At 53.5% G+C, this 17,550-nt stretch overlaps 7 protein-coding genes and 1 non-coding gene across 8 annotated transcripts; 3 read left to right on the top strand and 5 right to left on the bottom strand.

The window, feature by feature from the left end:
• Positions 1-752: 752 nt before the first annotated feature.
• On the bottom strand, positions 753-1,256 carry VTN31DRAFT_379 (uncharacterized protein; the record flags this gene model as incomplete). The annotated part of the gene is made up of 1 exon (XM_069404107.1): positions 753-1,256. The coding sequence occupies one exon, from the start codon at positions 1,254-1,256 to the stop codon at positions 753-755; it is 504 nt and encodes a 167-aa protein (XP_069263235.1).
• Positions 1,257-4,143: 2,887 nt separating this feature from the next.
• On the top strand, positions 4,144-5,569 carry VTN31DRAFT_378 (uncharacterized protein; the record flags this gene model as incomplete). The annotated part of the gene is made up of 2 exons (XM_069404096.1): positions 4,144-5,142; positions 5,204-5,569. 2 exons carry the CDS (start codon positions 4,144-4,146, stop codon positions 5,567-5,569), a joined length of 1,365 nt encoding a protein of 454 aa, XP_069263234.1.
• Positions 5,570-5,738: 169 nt separating this feature from the next.
• Positions 5,739-5,811, bottom strand: VTN31DRAFT_t3. Its single transcript has one exon. It is a non-coding gene; the product is annotated as a tRNA-Thr (tRNA).
• Positions 5,812-6,132: 321 nt separating this feature from the next.
• On the top strand, positions 6,133-7,547 carry VTN31DRAFT_377 (uncharacterized protein; the record flags this gene model as incomplete). The annotated part of the gene is made up of 3 exons (XM_069404085.1): positions 6,133-7,116; positions 7,177-7,284; positions 7,356-7,547. The coding sequence occupies 3 exons, from the start codon at positions 6,133-6,135 to the stop codon at positions 7,545-7,547; spliced, it is 1,284 nt and encodes a 427-aa protein (XP_069263233.1).
• Positions 7,548-7,910: 363 nt separating this feature from the next.
• On the bottom strand, positions 7,911-9,794 carry VTN31DRAFT_376 (uncharacterized protein; the record flags this gene model as incomplete). Its single annotated transcript, XM_069404074.1, has 2 exons — positions 7,911-9,256; positions 9,314-9,794. The coding sequence occupies 2 exons, from the start codon at positions 9,792-9,794 to the stop codon at positions 7,911-7,913; spliced, it is 1,827 nt and encodes a 608-aa protein (XP_069263232.1).
• A 909-nt stretch (positions 9,795-10,703) lies between these two features.
• VTN31DRAFT_375 (uncharacterized protein) lies at positions 10,704-13,086 on the bottom strand (the record flags this gene model as incomplete). The annotated part of the gene is made up of 6 exons (XM_069404063.1): positions 10,704-11,468; positions 11,517-12,540; positions 12,589-12,740; positions 12,793-12,872; positions 12,940-13,002; positions 13,050-13,086. 6 exons carry the CDS (start codon positions 13,084-13,086, stop codon positions 10,704-10,706), a joined length of 2,121 nt encoding a protein of 706 aa, XP_069263231.1.
• A 171-nt stretch (positions 13,087-13,257) lies between these two features.
• Positions 13,258-15,215, top strand: VTN31DRAFT_374 (uncharacterized protein; the record flags this gene model as incomplete). The annotated part of the gene is made up of 2 exons (XM_069404052.1): positions 13,258-13,401; positions 13,470-15,215. 2 exons carry the CDS (start codon positions 13,258-13,260, stop codon positions 15,213-15,215), a joined length of 1,890 nt encoding a protein of 629 aa, XP_069263230.1.
• Positions 15,216-15,678: 463 nt separating this feature from the next.
• On the bottom strand, positions 15,679-17,496 carry VTN31DRAFT_373 (uncharacterized protein; the record flags this gene model as incomplete). Its single annotated transcript, XM_069404041.1, has 1 exon — positions 15,679-17,496. One exon carries the CDS (start codon positions 17,494-17,496, stop codon positions 15,679-15,681), a length of 1,818 nt encoding a protein of 605 aa, XP_069263229.1.
• Between the last annotated feature and the right edge of the window lie 54 nt (positions 17,497-17,550).

Here is a 17,550-nt window from a genome sequence, read left to right as displayed (position 1 = left end):
GTACACTCCTGGTGCCAGGATGAAGTCGCCGTTTGCGAGCTTCCGCCGGAGGATGGTGGCTGCCGACGCCGGCCGGGATTCAAGTGTCATAACGAGAAAGATTGTTCATTGATATGATCGTATGTGCTATTCGTCAGTAATGCTCGAATGTAATCGCCCAGCTATTATGCTGCTTTGAAATCGACGAACGAGTCAAGCAACAAGGAGACGTATATAACATCTGCCGGGTCGACACGTTGGTAGCACATACTTGCATCGCCACACTCTGCAAAGCTGGCACGAGGTTCTTTGGAGATATGCCACTTGAGTTGTCCTCCTAAGCGACTAGATTTCCAGACGCGTGGATCGGCCGAGGCTCGTGAACCTGATCCATTATTTCCGGCTCGCGCAGCTTGTGCGCTCAACACGTTGCATTACTTGCATATAGCGCTGCTTTTGTGTATCCCTTGCTTGGTTTGTATTCCTCATTTCGGAACCGTTCTGCCGTAGTTCTGCTCTCTGGCAGTCAGCTGCGACTCCGTTCACTTGGAGAGACCTAGTCACCCAGAGGTTTGGAAAACAAGGAACAGGACTCCCGCTGCCCTCGTGCTAGTTTTCCCTGGTTTACAACTGAAAGTGATGAATGGCTCTCAACGGATTTCGAAGAGGGGAGCAGTGAAGGAATAATCAAGCTCTCGCATATCATGGCCTTGCAGCTCTCGGCTGTAAAGTCTCCCCGCACAGGTCATATTTCGTCAGATCACCCATTTCCATCAAAAGAAAAGGCTTCGCATACGGGAAATCAGGGACGAATTGAGGATTGAATATCCAGATCTGAACCCCGTCATCGCAAGCCATGCCAAAAACCTCACAGTCGCCAAAGGGTAGGAACAAAGGAGGTCCAGCATCGAGAAAACGAAAATAGTCTCTGCGCCCATGTTCAGGAATCTGGAGCCGCAAACGCGGAAGGACATTAACCTCTCGGGTATCCAAGTGCCATGTACGCTGGACATAGGTTTGCTGGCCGCCGACCTTGAAGATCTCGAGCAACTTCGAGCTGTCGCGTCAGTGGTAGAGATTATGTTGGGGATCATAAACGCGCAACATGTACAATCGTCGTCAAAATCGGGCCGGAGCTCGTTCCGCCGGACGCTCAGCTTGTCTTTGGCGTAGTCGTAAATGAGGTCGACCGTGGCTTCCTCACCATTTCCAGGTAGCAGACGGCTCACAGTCTTGCGGCCGTAGGTGCGAATACTGGATACACCTAACGGCTCCATGTACCTTTCGTCCACATTGTATCCAAACAGCAATAGGTGGAACTGTTTGCGGCCCAGCAGCCGCCCGGTCGTGACACTCCACTTGATTTGCTGCACCTCGAGCAGAATCTTGTGCCAATTGATCTCGAATACCACCAGCACGTTCTCATCCGCATCAACGTGCCACAGCCACAGATTGGTCAAATTGCCTATTTCTTAGATGCGACCCGAGCTCAGATCCCAGATGCAGAAGGTCCAAAGTGACCGCTCCGAGTCCACCATGCCGGCAATGACAACTTTGTCCTCTTCACGAGATAACTGTCGTCTGGCCAACAAGGAAGCTCCCCTCCATATCGCTGATTTGTGCGGATATTCCACGCGTTTCACACACCTCTGTTCCTGGATGAAAACTATATATTGATCGAACACCAGGATGCTTCCGTTCTTCAATCGCTAATTCCTCTTCTCCAATCCAAGTCGATTCCTTCTTTCCCGTCTCGAGATCCAGCATTTCCACTTCGAAATGGCCCACCATGCGGTAGAATAGCCGTCGCGAGTGGTACCAAACCTCTGCGGGCGTGCTCGGCGGATCTGACCATGGAATAAATACTATCTTCTTGATGGGGCCGGGCCGGCAATTCCCCAAACCATGTCGCCAATGGAAGTAGGTCATCGCGTTGGCCGTCGCCTCATCTATGCTTTCCTCCATGTTCAGAAACGCAACTGTCTCGCGCAACATAGACTCGGTGATCATGTCGCACGAAAAAAAATAGAGCGCCATCGTTTCGATACCTAAGACCGGCCCTTGTGTCAACATGAAGGGCCACCGAACATTGAGAAAGGGGCAACGCGCACCCTCCGGCCTCGGACAATGTCCGCCGGGCCCAAATACTGGACAATCTGGAGCACGAGCTCGAGAGGCTAAGACCCGACGATGTTATACTCGAATCGAACCTGCTCTAAGGATGACTCCACAACGTCCCACCATTCCTCCTCTTCCAGTCGATCCAAAATCGCGTGTGAAGTCTGCGCCACGGTTAGTTTCCGCGGTTTTCAGAGTCTAATCTTTCATCAGGTCCTAACATACGAGTCGTGGCGCGCGCGAGAAACCAGAGAATCGAAACCTCTAACTAATACCTATATCCGCAGAGGATGTTTCAGGGGCCGCTCGGCCGACGGTGAGATCCATTGCGAGGAATGAGGAAGTCAACTTCGTTCCAGTAGCAGAGCAAAGTCCGACACATTCATGCTCTTTACAAGTCTGTACTGTTTTGGTCAGCTCTACTAAGGAACGCGGCAGCGAGGTGTAAGGGATTCAACCAATTGATTCAATGCACGATTGATGAGGTTAAGCAGAGTCTCACACAAACGCCATCAAGGCGGGAATCAAGGTCTGCGAGAGTTGAATCCTCCTCTTGTCAATGGCCGTGCTCCGGAAATTTCGCTATTGATTATGATCAGAGCTGTATAGAGGCTGTCCCCAAGCCATGAAATGCATGCCGATATCTCCGCTGACTCTCTGCGTTCCCCTGGGAACCCAAACCATCATTTGCGGAACCGACGACCAGTAGTTATACAGTACAGTTTTAATTCGAAGTACAGTACTCCCTAAGCCCCGAAATATGACCTCGAAGCCATGTATCTGCATCAGCGATGAGAGGTTGTTCAAAGACGTCCTTCACCCGTCCTCTTACGTTTCATTCTTCGTTCCCGAGCGACCTCCCGTGGAAACCCTGGATACCCTCACTGGGATACATAATGTAGATTTGTAGGTAGCGGCTCCAGTTTCGGTCGGTTTCAGAGCCAGGCTCATACGCCGCCTGCAAAAAGCATTGTCCGAGTTTCTTTTCCGAGCAACAAAGTCTGATCCGAATCCGTGCTAAGTTGGTGCGAGATTCGGAGACTGGCATGTGGATCTGGCTGCAGGACATCTGGCTGCCAAGATCTCCGGCATTTTATGCTAGTTTTTTTTTTTTTTTTTTTTTTTTTTTTTTTTTTTTTTTAAAGTTTTTCTTTACGAGTGCTCCGTAGTCCGTACATTTTCAGTTTCACACCGCACCTTCGGAACTCGAGTCACACGACAGCCGACTTCCTCAGAGCATCAGGTACGTATACTCCGTACTTACTTCAGGCCAGCTCTCTAAGATATTCGGTGATTGGCGTACTCTTGTTTGACAGCTAGCTATGGAACACTATAAGTAGTATAAGCAAGTGTACCATCGAGTAGTCAACGTACTCAGAACGTGTTTCTCTGTCCTGGTGATTTGGGTGTTCCACTTCCGAGACTTTCGGATCCCTGGATCAGAGGCAGTGTTTGAGAAGAGAATACAGTACATAACTAGCAGCGGTGCTCTTCTCACCACTCCTAATGTTGGATCACCCGACGGCAAGCTTGGACAAAATACAAAATTCTCAACGGCTCAATGGAAACGCCAAAGAGGTCCAAAGACGTCATCGGCGTCGGGTGTTAGCCTACCATATCTTCGTGCAATGCTTCGAAACATGATCCATCTACTCCATGAGTCACCATCCAGCTAGTCATCCGACTATGATCGATCCTTCTTTGCTGTCTAGAACGCTGTCGTCATTAAAATGCCGAGGCTCCACGATAAAATCTACGCGTTGTACCGTGATACGGCACGGAAATAGCCGATTGTGGGACTCGTACGATCTGGAGGACGAGAAAATTTTGCTCTGGGCAATGTGATGATTTCCAGCTTCTGACGTCCATGTATCACGTACAAAGTAATCTTCATGCGAACGCCATGGCGTCCGTGTGGACTGACAGCAGAAAATGGACATGAATTGAGGATTCGCGAGTCTCACACTCTCAACTACTCCGTACAATATGTTCTGCGTTCATCAACAACATTATCAACATACTACATAGCTCTACTAGCAACCTCAAATGAATGACATCATCATCATCGGCGCCGGGCTCACCGGTCTCTGCAGTGCGCTGACCCTCTCTTACCATCTCTCCACTCTCAACCCAAAACTCCGGATCACCGTTTTCGAACGCCATGCGGTGCCCTCGACGAGCGGCGGCGCGATCAGTCTTGGTCCCGTTGCCCTTCGTTATCTTGACAGGTTAGGCGTGCTCAATGAACTTGACCGCTTCGGCCCGGAGGCTGGCGTCGAAGTTGATGCGATTGAAATCTTTTCCACACGGACCGGGAAGGAATTGGGGGAGGTTGACTTCACCGGGAAACATGGCATCGGGTATTCGGGCGATTACAACAAGCGATACAAAGGGCGACGGGTTCTGCGGATCAACCTCACGCTAGCAATGATAGCTGCAGCGGAGAAGACAGGCAATGTACGGATTGTGTTTGGGAAAAAGCTCGTGGGCCGCAAGCATACGACCAACCCGGACCGAATTGCGGTGCGGTTCGAGGACGGGACAACAGCGGAGGCAGATCTTCTACTGGGCTGTGACGGGGTGAATTCACTGACGCGCACGAAAATCGTCGATCCCGGGTATACGGCGCAGTATTCGGGGTTCTCTCTAGTGCAAAGCACGATACCCACAAGTAAATTGAAAACATCGGTGCACTTCCGAACGACGTCACTGAACATCTCTCGGCATGGCTCGTTTTTGATGAGCTTTTTCGACAAGCAGCGCGAGGAATTGTTTCTGTCCGCTATGGTGGAATGCCGGGAGGAGGCCGTCCAAGATCATCGCGTTGAGAGCTACGCGCAAGGGGATTCGCGCCGACAGACATTGATCAGTGAGTCTCTTCGGCGCGAGGTCTTCGAGCGCTTCGGCGACTCCGCAATTCCCTGCATTCGAGAAGTGGCAGCGGCCACGGATATCGACTGGCTATTGTACCCAATTCACGAGGTTCCCCCCGGCGGAAGATGGCATATTGACAGGGCCCTGCTGTTGGGTGACGCCGCGCATGCAGTTAAGCCAGCAACCCCGCCCCAATGTCCACTGAGGGTGGTATCACTGATCATTGCAACAGATGCTGCCACGCGATGAATCCGTGACTTACGCCCTTGATGATGCCATCCTCTTTTCGCGTATCCTCGCGCAATACCTAGATTACCCGCTACAGACGGCGTTCGATATCTACGAGTCGTTGCGACGACACGACGTCAATGCAGCGTTCCGGGCATCCCGTAAGCTGTGGGATGCACGATACCGAGACGCCGGCGTCATCGAATCCAGATTCAAGGAGTGGTTACTGCCCTTGCGACTCAAACAGAGCCGTTCCGATCGAGACGCCGCGTTCGAGTTCGACGCCGAAAAGATCGAGATTCCCACGCCACAGGACAGTAGATCGTGCAGTTCGGGGTCCTTAGATGAGAAAAAGTTTTTGTTCTATTAATTTAGAGGATAGAATATAGATAGTTACCTTCTCATCTGTGAGAAGGGTGCTCATAGACGATAGACGATCATGAAAGCTGTTTGATGGGTAACCTACCTAGGTAGGTAGGTAGGTCGATTCGCGTAACTGAGTGAGGTGCGAAGAAAAAAATAAAAAGAGAACAAGCAACTGCTCAAATGGAGACTCGAACTCCAGACCTCTTGATTACTAGTCAAGCGCTCTACCAACTGAGCTATTCGAGCAGCTGTTGCTAAGGCTTGCCATCTAATCACATATGAGCACTCCAGAACTGATTTATCTAATATTTCATCGTCCTCAGATCCCCTGCAACGGACGTTCATCCTTCAATTACGGAATTACGCTGCGGTGAGGCTGAATGTCTTCCAACTACCTATAGTACATTGCGATCAGCTCAATCTATTGTTATTGACCTCTCAGTTTGACTTGGCCGGTACGAGCCGATGGTGTTTGGACATTTCCACGTTGCCTCCTTGTCGGTCTGCAAGCAAAATAAATAAAGGCACCAGGCCTGGAATAAGGGGTACACTGGTCAGATCACAACCATGTCGCTGTTCAAATCTCGCAGCGTCATATTCACAGCAGCGGGACTTTTACGGCTCGTCCTGCTATTCTATGGACTCTACCAAGACAACCACTCGGCCGTGAAATACACGGACATTGATTACATGGTCTTCACAGATGCATCTCGGTTCGTGTTCCAGCACGAGAGTCCTTACGCGCGGGATACATACCGGTACACGCCGCTGCTCGCATGGCTGCTCCTCCCCACGACATGGCAGCCAGCATGGCTGTGGTTCTCCTTTGGCAAAGTGCTCTTTGCCGTCGCCGACCTAGTTGCTGGCTGGCTACTAGTCCAAGTACTGCAAGCAGAGTACGGCAGCGAAATGCCCGATGAGCGCGCCCTCCGCTTCGCTTCCATCTGGCTGCTGAACCCAATGGTGGCCACGATCAGTACGAGAGGCAGCTCGGAGGGTCTGCTGGGCGTGATCGTCATCGCAACAATGTGGGCCCTGCTCAAGCGCCGCATCGGTCTCGCCGGCTTCCTGCTGGGGTTCGGCGTGCATTTCAAGATTTATCCATTCATCTACGCCGTGAGCATGGCGTGGTGGCTGGACGATGGTAGCACCAACTATCAAGGCCCTTGGGCCCTCGCCCAGATGCGCAATTTGATCACTCCGGCCCGCATCAAGCTTGCGGCATGGGCTCTGACCACATTTATCGGGCTTAATTTACTCATGTACGTCCTCTATGGGCCGCCGTTTCTGCAGCACACCTTCCTCCATCATCTCACTCGCATCGACCACCGACATAACTTCTCCCCATACAACACGCTCCTCTACCTGTCAGCTGCGGCGGCAGATAGCAGCGGTCCGAGACAAGTTCGCCTCGAGTCGCTCGCGTTCGTTCCGCAGCTCTTTCTTGCCGCTGTTGGCATCCCTCTTGTCCTGGCGAAGAAGAGCCTTCCGGGCGCGATGCTTGCGCAGACTTTCGCGTTTGTAACCTTCAATAAAGTCTGCACAAGCCAGGTATCTCACCCTAAAACAAAAATCCCACGACGTTCGGTGCCGCTAACGGATGGACACAAGTATTTTCTATGGTATCTGGTTCTCCTTCCACTCTATCTCCCATCGTCATCTTTCCTGAAAAGGCCCGCACTGGGGATCCTAGCGTTATTACTTTGGGTCGCTGCGCAGGTAAGGAGTAGCCGTTCCTTCCTTTTTTTTTTTTTTTCTTCCCGCCGTTTACACCAGCTTACCCGTTCCAGGCCGCCTGGCTCCAACAAGGCTACCAACTCGAATTCCTCGGCCACTCAACATTTGTGCCGGGTTTATGGCTCGCATCGCTGGCATTCTTCACCGTTAATATTTGGATCCTAGGAGTCATTGTCAGCGATGTCGGCATCAGTAATCGGTCCGGGAGTATTCCTCCAATTCCTCCGGCCAAGAAGCATGCATGAGATCATCTCCAAAGACTTTAATGTGATCATTAGATAGAATAATCCATAGAACTGGAAATTTTAGACGGGGGGATACTCTTGATTTCTGAACGACTATCTCAAGCAATTGCCGCGCCGAACACTCGATACCATTACCCGCACGCAAAGAAACCAGGCAACCTTGGTGCTCCCTCAATCAAACCTCCGGCGCAAGAATTAGAAAAGAGAAACCATGCGGCACTGAACAAACAAAGATCGGGGTATTATGATGTCACCGGACCAGCAAATCAATCCAGGAAATGAAAAATAAAAGAAACGAACACGTTTTGAAAAGGAGAGAGGATAGATCGACCAGCGATAGATAACCAGAGGGGAAATGCAGGTCTACACCTTTGCTGCATCAGACAGGATCTCATAGGCGTTCGCATGGATGCTCAGGGGTCTTGTACGAGGGAACGGGACGCCGCCGATGGTACTGTTGTTGTTGTGGTGGTAGTGGTGGTGGTGGTGGTGGTGGTGATGGTGGGTACTATTGTTGTTATCGTCGTAGTGCAGGTAAATGCCCTGGCGGAGCTCAACAAAGCTCGCGGATGGCCGGACCCGCGCGAGAGTCTCGACAATCTCCTCGCTCCACAGACCCGTGCATTGGTTGTTGGACAGTTGGAAGTATGGGTTGAGCAGCGCGCACATCGAGTCGAGGTCAATGAACCGAATGCGGACGAAGGAGAGCTCCGGGAAGACGTCCAGCGACCCCACGGTGCTCAGGACTAGCTTCTCGAACGCGCGGATGAACTTGAGGTTGGTGATACCGGAAGGCTCTTCGAAAAACGGCGAGTCTGCGTCGTCTTGCGGCGACGACTGCCGGCAGCAGTTCTTGACCACCAGGTCCAGCGACTTCAATCGGGACTCCCGCGGGTTGTTGAGCAGGGATGCGCGCGCGATGTGGAAGAGCTCCGCGCAGACGTTGCCGGTGAAGGTCAGATGCTCCAGTCGCGGTGCAATCTCGCCCAGGAGCCGGCACAGATGCTGCTGACCGGGCCGTTCGTAGAACCAGTGCAGCTGTTCCTTGTTGTGGAAACCCTCCAGGCAGAGATTAAGGTTCACGATTCCCGGTGACAAAGTCGACAGCGCCCGTGCAATGGTCTGATAGCCTTCGAACCTCGGCTCGGCATAAGCGCAATGCCATTCCCGCAGCGAGGGAAGCGCGTTCGCCAACGTCACCCAGTGACGGTAGTCTCGCATAATGTTCCAGGCCCCGCGCATGACAAAGGTTTGGATCCCGGGCAGCACATCCAGACTGTACATGCCGAGCAAACCCGATGGATCATTTGCAAAGTGTCGGATCAAAGGCGGTTTCTTGCAATGACCGGCTTCTAATGTCAGAATTTTCGCCTCGGGGAAGTACATCTTAGCATGACGGAAAATATCCTCCAATGTCGCGTTGTGGCTAGCCATGAAGAAGCCTGAATGGGTCGACGGATGACTGGCGCGCCCTGCGTGATCCCACCCGTGCGTCGTGGCCTGCAGCGCTGCTGCAACGTCTGCCAACCCGTTTTCCTCGTTCATATAGCGTCGTGTCGGCAGGAGCTGCGGGATCTGAGCCTTGTTCGTGCGTTGCCCCCAAACGGGGACCCAGAACTCAATATGGCGGACGTGTTGGATCAGATGCGGATGTTGTTCAAACCATTTCGCGCACTCGTCCAGACCATCCTTGGTTCCTTTGATTTTGACTGTAAAATGTTAGAGTGGAAATACCCATATATTGGTGTCCTCTCAAGGTCACGTACTATGTCGATAGATCCGGCCTTGTACCAGCGGCCTCCAGACTGGTGAGATTAAAGCCAGGTTCGAGAGTGCCTTTCGTCGCGGGTGATGGAGTGCTTTGACCCAGCTCCGCTGCGCCGGGCGGCCCGAGCTGGACGCTGACGGTGAAGTACGCTCCCCGAACAAATGGTCCAGTATGGCTTCGTGGATTTCGATCGGAAGATTTTCGAACTGCAGCTCTGGACGACCGGCCCGATGATGCGGCTCCGGGAGGTTCAACGAATCCACCATCTCCGTGTCCGACCCGTGTTGGAACTCCAGCGACGCGCTTAGCGACATCGTGACATCCGTATCATCGTGGGGCCCGACCTCCGAACTCGTGCATCGGCCCCCTGCCCCCGCTGCCGCCGCTTTCTGCGAGGACATGGATGACTGGATCGGGATTGGTGCTCGAGTCAACGAGTTGACGGAGACCGGACGCGGAGGAGGTATCGTAGTGATCATGACGACTACCAACGAGCGAGTCACGCGAGGAAAGAAGAAGATAAATGCTATCTAGATTCGAGAAACTGTTGAAAGTGTCGGGACCTGCGTCTATTGCGCCTCTTTTAGCGGTTGTTCCAGCAAGCTAGGCTCGGTTTTGCAGACTGACCGATCGAATGTTGTGCCGGACAACCAGCGACCCAGCGCAAGCGCCACGCGTCGAATCACCGGCCAGACGACAAGTCGGAATCCCGAGAATTCGTCGACCCAGCCAGCGTAGCCCAGCGCGGGGCCGCCGGAGGGTTTGTGCTGTGCTGGAGCGACTGGGTTTCGAGGGGCCACCGCCGCGGGCTTGGGCGTCAAAGGCGGCTGGCGTTGGGTGAGGACACGGCGGATTCAGGCAGTGAGGCTGATGAACGATAGAAATATGCGGAATCGAGTAAATCAGTTGGTGACGGAAGTTCGATACTTCTTATTTATTCTCTCCTCCCGTCTTGGATGAGCTGCGGGTGAATCCGTGAAACCAGCAACAGACGAGAGCCAGCAATCGTAGTAATAAGAAACCAGACGGTGACACTGATTCACTAGCAACGAAAGACAAGCAATGAAATCGAGGCCACAATGCAGCTAGAATCGAGTCGATACCAACAGTCTGGGGGGCAGAACCGCCAGCAAGGGTCTTTGATCGAATAGGCCTAATCCTCGGCGGATTTGTCGCAGGATCAACTGGCGTGGCCTGACTAAAGTTTCAGCCTCAACGACTTCGTCTCATCGCCGAGTTGTTTCTACAACTTCCAACAACCTGCCTAGCAAAAGAAAATTAGAACCTCCGTGAGAATGCTACAGAATGATCCTGCTTTGATTCTCTCGTCTGGGCACCTATTGTACATGGATGGCTGGCGATGACAGTGACTTCCATAGGTAGCAACATTATCTCTTCCTCCTAAATCTGAACCGCAGGTCCTCGTCATCGCTGTCGTCGCGGATTTCGCGGGGTCGCTTCTTCTGGGTCGGGCGGGAAACGGTGGAGTGTGGCGTCGGCTCGCGGGACTCCGCCAGCGAGACCGAGATGGAGCGGCCGTTTTCGGTCTGACTGGCTTCACGCAGACCTTGTTGAGTTGACCGCCTGGAACCCGTCGCGCCGCTCGCCTCCGGATCTTCCGTCCAGTAGTGATCTCCAATACCAAAATGTTTGTGTTGGACCTCCTCCAGGGGAACGATGACCGTCTGTACCCGAGTCCGCGATGTTCGCGGCTCGCCTTTGCGACGGAACTTTTTGAAATTCTTTCGCCCGTTCCATCGCTCATCCCATCGTTCAGTCTCCTCGACAGTGGGGGACTGTCTCCCGCGTAAGGGCACGTCCATCTCCTCAACAACGACCAGCTTCTTCATCTCATCCAGTGTCATGCCCTCGATCGCCACTTGAAGAGATGAGGGCTCATCAATACTATGGCCGCGTGCTGCTGCTTCAACCTCTTCACGTCGTCGACGTGCCGCTTCTAATACATCGAGCTTCTGACGCTTGGGTTTCCGCATTTCTTCTTTGGGTTGGGCTGTTTCTTCTGAGTGTGCCCGTAGGCCCATTTCTTCTCTGCGACGCTTCATTGCGTTCGCGCCCGGTAAAAGATCCGCCATTCCATCATCTTCCTCCATTTGAGAGGTGCCTGCGGGTGCAACGTCCGCCTGAGATTGCGCCTGACTCAGGTTAGAAGAAGAACGCAGATTACCGCACTCTCTACGTACAGGATTGCTTTCTGCAGACCCATCGCCGGTCTCCAATGTATACTCTGGGATCGAATTGATGTCGAAGCCATCATCAAAAGTCTTCACTTTGCTGACAAAAGGCCGCGATCTCGCTCGTCTGCTAGTTTGCGTCGGGGCGGGCTGGGACGATGTCTCATCCGACTGCGCTGCAGGAGCCGGCGAGGTAATTCGTTCAGAGGCTTGTTGGCGTGTCGATGCAACTTCTGTTGTTTCCCTGATCCGCGACGGCACTTCTTCGCGAGGCAGAGGCCGGCAGAGTAGCGAAGCATCATTGTTCAGAATAGCATCCAGAAATTCACTTTGCTCGATGACGCGCTGGTCCGTTATGAGAGCAACTTGATTCCCAAGGTCGATAGACCATTCTTCGAATTCGCCTTTGGCTCGAAACCGGACCAAGACCACACCACCATTGCGTTGGCGTTCGCTACCACTTCCCTTTTCGCCGGCAGCGTTTTTCATAAACTGCACTAGTTCCTCTGGCTTGGTTTGACCATATTCTAGCTGGTACAACAATGCCTTTCCATGCCCGTTGTTGATAGGTGGTTGCAGGTTTTCAAACTGAGAAGTGTCGCAAAAGACGAATGTGTAACCCTCAAAGACGTGAGCTCGGTCTGGGTTTGGAGCAAACGCCTCTGCTGGACGATGGACTGGCTCTTTACCCGGAGGTGGAAGATGCTCGGCAGGATCCGGCCAAGCGGCGTCGAAATCCTCCTCCAGCGGGGAAAGCGATTCCAGGGCCTCCAAGTCATTGGGTGTAGCCGCGTAGACGAGGGCATCGATGTATGAGTCTTGAACAATGTATTTTCCATTGATCAACGCCTGCAGACCCTTTGCTGTATTACGCTTATTTTGTACCACATGTGTGGTCTTCCCAGCGACGTAAGGTATAATGGTCTTGATATCGAGATCCTCCAAACGGGACCGATACGTGGCCAGAGGATCTTTGGCCTTGAGTTCTTTGGAGGAGAAGGAGAAGCTGAGGACGGTCGGAATCCACTTGACTCTGCAGACGTCAGCGTTCGCATTCCCGAGCATTGTTTGAGATCCATACCTCAGCGCATGTTGATATTTGCCCAAGTAGATTCTATGTTCATCCCCCGTCAGGGTTTTGCTGCCACCCTTGATCTGGGCACCATCCACGATCGTTCCGCATTTCGAATCTTGATCATAGACTGTGAGCTTGGATTTGGTGTGTATACGGGTCTAAGACTCGTCAGCTCGGGAGCTCGTTCGGACCCGGAGACGCGCTTCGTACACCATCGCCCGGTTTCACGGGCGATACTTCAACAACCAAATGCTTTCTCGAGATCGACGAATGCTGAATCGCATGTCGGACTAAACACGACAGTTTTCACGGTTGGCTTCGAACGACAACAGACTCGGCATCGAGGGTCAGATATACCTCCGTCTTGCTTGATCCGACCAAACAAGTATTTCTTCCCTGGCTTCAGCCAGATCCGCTTTCCTGCGCACAGTCAATACACCATCCTTACCGACGTCAAGCGAACATACCATTCAATAAATCCCCATCCGTGTCGAGGATCCACATGATGCGGAAGCCATTCGGCGTGTCTCTGTTGGTCCCTCCACGACGAGCGCTGGCGTGATGCCCTGGCTGGCCCAAGGCAGACACGCGTGATCACGTGACTTGGCGTCACTCATATTGCTGTTTTCATCTCCGTGTCCTTGGGCAACGGAGCGATATGCGGCGTCGACGAGCATGGACGTGGCGGAGAACAGCGTGTCGAACGGGACGGCGACCGAGCAAGCTCCGCCGGCGTCTCAGGAGCACAAGAGCTTGAAATATTCATTGCTGGGTCCTTCATTGCTGAAAGCCGGCCAGGACGCGGTTGACCAGCGCAAAGTACGGAGTGCTTTTACGCGACGATGGATCTCTTCGTCGACGACTCGATGTACTAATGGTGGTGCCAGGTATCGGAGATTATATACGAAGTCTCCAAAGGATCCAAGTTCTTCAACCACGAGGAGAACAGAGACAAGATTCTCACAGAGAAGATCAAGCAGATCGTGGCGCGCAAGGAGCGTCTCGAGCGGCTGGATCTCTCCGCGGAGACGCGACGAGCGGACGACTATATCGCCGAATTAGAATCGAGTCGCGACTTGACACAGATCGTGGTGCATGTCGACTGCGATGCCTTCTTTGCGGCGGTCGAGGAGCTTGACCGCCCGGAGCTCAAAGAGAAGCCCATGGCAGTCGGCAAAGGTGTCCTCACGACATGTAACTACGTGGCTCGGAAATACGGCTGCCGCAGCGGGATGGCTAGCTTTGTAGCGAAGAAACTCTGTCCAGAACTGATCGTGATACCCCAAAACACCCACAAGTACACTGCAAAAGCGCGCGAAATCCGCGCAATCCTTGCGGAGTACGACCCGTGCTTCGAAAGCGCCAGCATCGACGAAGCCTATCTAAACATCACCGCCTACTGCGAAGAGAACCGCATGGACCCGCAGGAAGCCGTGCAGCAGATGCGAGCACGGATCTTAGCAGAAACCAAAATCTCCGTGTCGGCCGGCATTGCGCCTAACGCTAAACTCGCCAAGGTTGCCTCCAACAAGAACAAGCCCAACGGGCAGTACTACATCCCCAATGACCGCGAGAGCGTGATGAATTTCATGAAGGACCTGCCCGTGCGCAAGATTAACGGCATTGGACGGGTCTTTGAGCGCCAGCTCAACTCCATCGGCATCCACACCTGCGGCGACATCTACCCGCAGCGCGCCTACCTAAGCCACCTCTTTGGCGATAAAGCCTACCGCTTTCTCATCCAATGCTACCTCGGCCTCGGCCGGACCAAGGTCCAACCCGCCGAGGAGCATGAGCGCAAAAGTGTGGGGACTGAGAGCACGTTTGGGGAGATGAGCGATCCGGATGCCATCCGCGCGAAACTGCGCTGGACTGCCGAGGAACTGGAGAAGGACCTCGCACGGGCTCAAGTCAAGGGCCGTACGCTCGTGCTGAAAGTGAAGCTGCACACCTTCGAGGTCCTTACGCGGCAAACGGTGCCGCCTAAGGCGGTCCATCTCGCCCAGGACCTGTACACTTATGCGCTTCCGATGCTTGCGAAGCTCGAGAAGGAGATTCCAAACTTTCGACTGCGACTGCTCGGCCTGCGGTGCACGCACTTGGTTAGCACGAAGAAGGTCGGGCTCGCCGAGTTTTTTGGCATCACCACGCGGAAGGCGAGTTCCAGTCCGACGTCAGTCGAGGATAGTGGAGCCGCAAATATACAGCCAAACAACGACAATGGCAGTAGCGAATTCAACGAGCAGCCTGTTCCCGACATGTCACCGAAGCTTACAGAAGACGACGGCGATCAAAATCACCAAAGTACTGCTAATGATAATCCACTCCAGGACAGCCATGAACCCACCAAACCCAACTTTTGGGACTGCCCAATCTGCAACCGCCGGCAGGCAGCCGACGACCGCACCTTCAACGCGCATGTGGATTCCTGTCTCTCTCGACAGGCCATTTTCGACGTGCTCCGGGAATCAGGTGAGGACTCTAATCACCCCAATACAAACGAGAGTAGGAGTGCGCACAGAAAGGCGTCGTCCTCTTCTCCCGTGGTGGCAATGGCGCGAAAACGCAAACTCGGCGCCAAAGGAACACCTGAAGATAATGATCCGAGACAGAAGAAGTTATTCTTTATATAATAACGATGATCATTCTTTGATGCCATACTGTTCTCACTAGAGTAACTGTAGTAATGTAGGTGGTTGATAAGATTGCTGTGAATTCAGCTTAGAGTCAGCAATGGGTATCATACACACAACCATTTAGAGCGGTTTTACAAAGGAGCAATTCGAAGACCAGGGTTTCGTTCGGCACAAAACAGATCACACAGGGAGTGAAGCACCAACAGCAACTGGTAAACGAAGGCCACAACGATCGGGTATCGAGAGATCGGACAACGAGTACAGCAACCCCATCATTATCAAAGCACACAATCCCACGAACTCCGAGTGTGACCGCTAAACCCAAGCAGAAAATTAAGTTCTAACCCATAACCGGATTGGACCGAGAAGCAAGGACCGTCGTACCCAGATAAATAAAGCAAAAGCACAGGCCCTGCCAAGGGGAATAATAACAAGAAAGAGTACAGGCGTCTAAGGAGATTCATTCCTGCGAGTCAACATCGACATCTTCGGTGTTGATGTATTCTGGCGCAAGTTCTTCGATATTCGCCGCTGGACTCAGGAGGCCCCGACTACCGGATATCTCATGATCGACTTCATCCGGGGCAAGGACACGCCCGCCAATTTCCACGTCGCTGACGCGCACGTTGTATTCGAGCGCTTTCTTGCCCTCGCGTATCAGTTCCTCGGTCCACCCGAGGCACCGCTTTATGCTCTGGTTGAGCTTCTGACTGTCAACAAGTAGCTGTTGATGTTTCGCAAGGTCAAGCATGAATCGCTTCTCATCGTTCGCCCGGTGGCGCGCGTCATGCTCAGCTATCGTGTTCGGGCTGGAAGTGCCATCGTCGGCGAAAGAATCGCTGTCGCTGTCTTCAGAAAGCTCTTCGGGGGAAGGGATAGACATCTCGCTGGTTGCGTCGTCCGTTTCGGCAAGGGACGATAGCCCGCCAGATGCCGATCGGACTGAGCTGGCCATGGAAAGCCGACCGGAGCGGCTTAGACGGCGATATCTTCGCAGTTCCGCGTTCTGCTTCCGCAGCTCGCGCTCGAGCGTGCGGTTGATAGCCAGAAGCGAGGAGTTGCTGATCTCGAGATCGAGAATCTTTCGTTCCGTGCGTGCGCTAATTGCCTGTCCATCACCAAGGTGACTAGAGAAATCCAGTTTTATTGGACTATGGGGTAGAGGATGTGACGAATCTCGTGACTCTGCCTGGCTTGGAGATGCATTGCCAGCCAGTCGCGGAGTCAAAGGTTGCGCTTGTTCCTGCAGGGCACCAAGAGCTGCAGAAGGCAGATGTGGAGAGCCTGAAGGTGTGAAGCGACGTGCCCCTAGATCCTGGGAAGGACGCTGCGGTGTCGAGTCAATGCTACTCGCCTTGCGATGTGACGAGCACTGCACAGAAAGTGTCGTGTCGGCTGATAATGCTGGCATTTGCGCGGAGCGCTCCGATCCATTTTTCTCTTCAATATCCGGGCTTGGCTGCAGACCGTTATCGCCGGATAGGCGCGCTTCGACGGATAGCGGCCGCGTAGTCCTTACTCGCGGCGAGAGGGCAGACGTGTTCCTGCCCGAGCCTTGTTGGAAAGTAGACCCTGCGGACCGGCGCCGGGTGGAATCTATTGAGTCATCCGTCTGCGTATCCGTATCCTGCGTGCCATCTGCATATATGAAGGTCGAGCCGATATGCTTCGAGTGAGGTCGAGATCTGGAGTCTGCGTCATGCGAGGAGACCGACGAGCGAGCGTCATCAGCGTGGAAAAACATTGGCGAAGTCCCTAGACTGTCGTTGGTCATATTGGACCGTGACGAACGCATGGCTAGCACATCACTCTTGGCCCTAGATGGCCGTGCGGATTCTTGTTTGCCAGCCGCACGAACTGGGCTCCGCTCCGTGCGGCGGTAACCCGCTGTTACGGCCAGAGTCGAGCGTACCACCGGCGCGTCCGGTTGACTGCCGACAGGTGTATTCTCCGACGACGACGCCACCCCATCGCGTCTGGAGCTTCGAGTCCCTGATCGAGGAGTAACATTGGCACTCAGATACCCAGAGCTGGGCGTGCCTGTTTCGTCCCTATGGGCCGCATGTCCCGAGACCGCGTCGGATCGGTCTTGCTTCTTGGGAGTCACGTAAGCCCCAGCCGCGAGGCGAGGCGTCAATGGGGTGGCAGATTTGTTCGTCGTCCGAAAGGCAGGACTGAGAGTCGGTGTGAATGGTTTGGCTGGAAGGCCATTGCTTTGCTTGTCCGAATGCATGCTCAGGCCGGGTCGGTCAGGAGAGCGGCGGAATTGATCGCGCATTTCTATGACATGGCGGGGGATGGGCGACGTTCTGAAGCATTGCCACCCAAACAG

This window comes from Thermomyces dupontii, assembly GCF_041956625.1.
Source record: "Thermomyces dupontii strain NRRL 2155 unplaced genomic scaffold VTN31scaffold_1, whole genome shotgun sequence".
Lineage (NCBI taxonomy): Eukaryota > Fungi > Ascomycota > Eurotiomycetes > Eurotiales > Trichocomaceae > Thermomyces > Thermomyces dupontii.
Note: the sequence above shows the minus strand (reverse complement) of the source record. Positions and strands in the feature narration are given on the sequence as shown.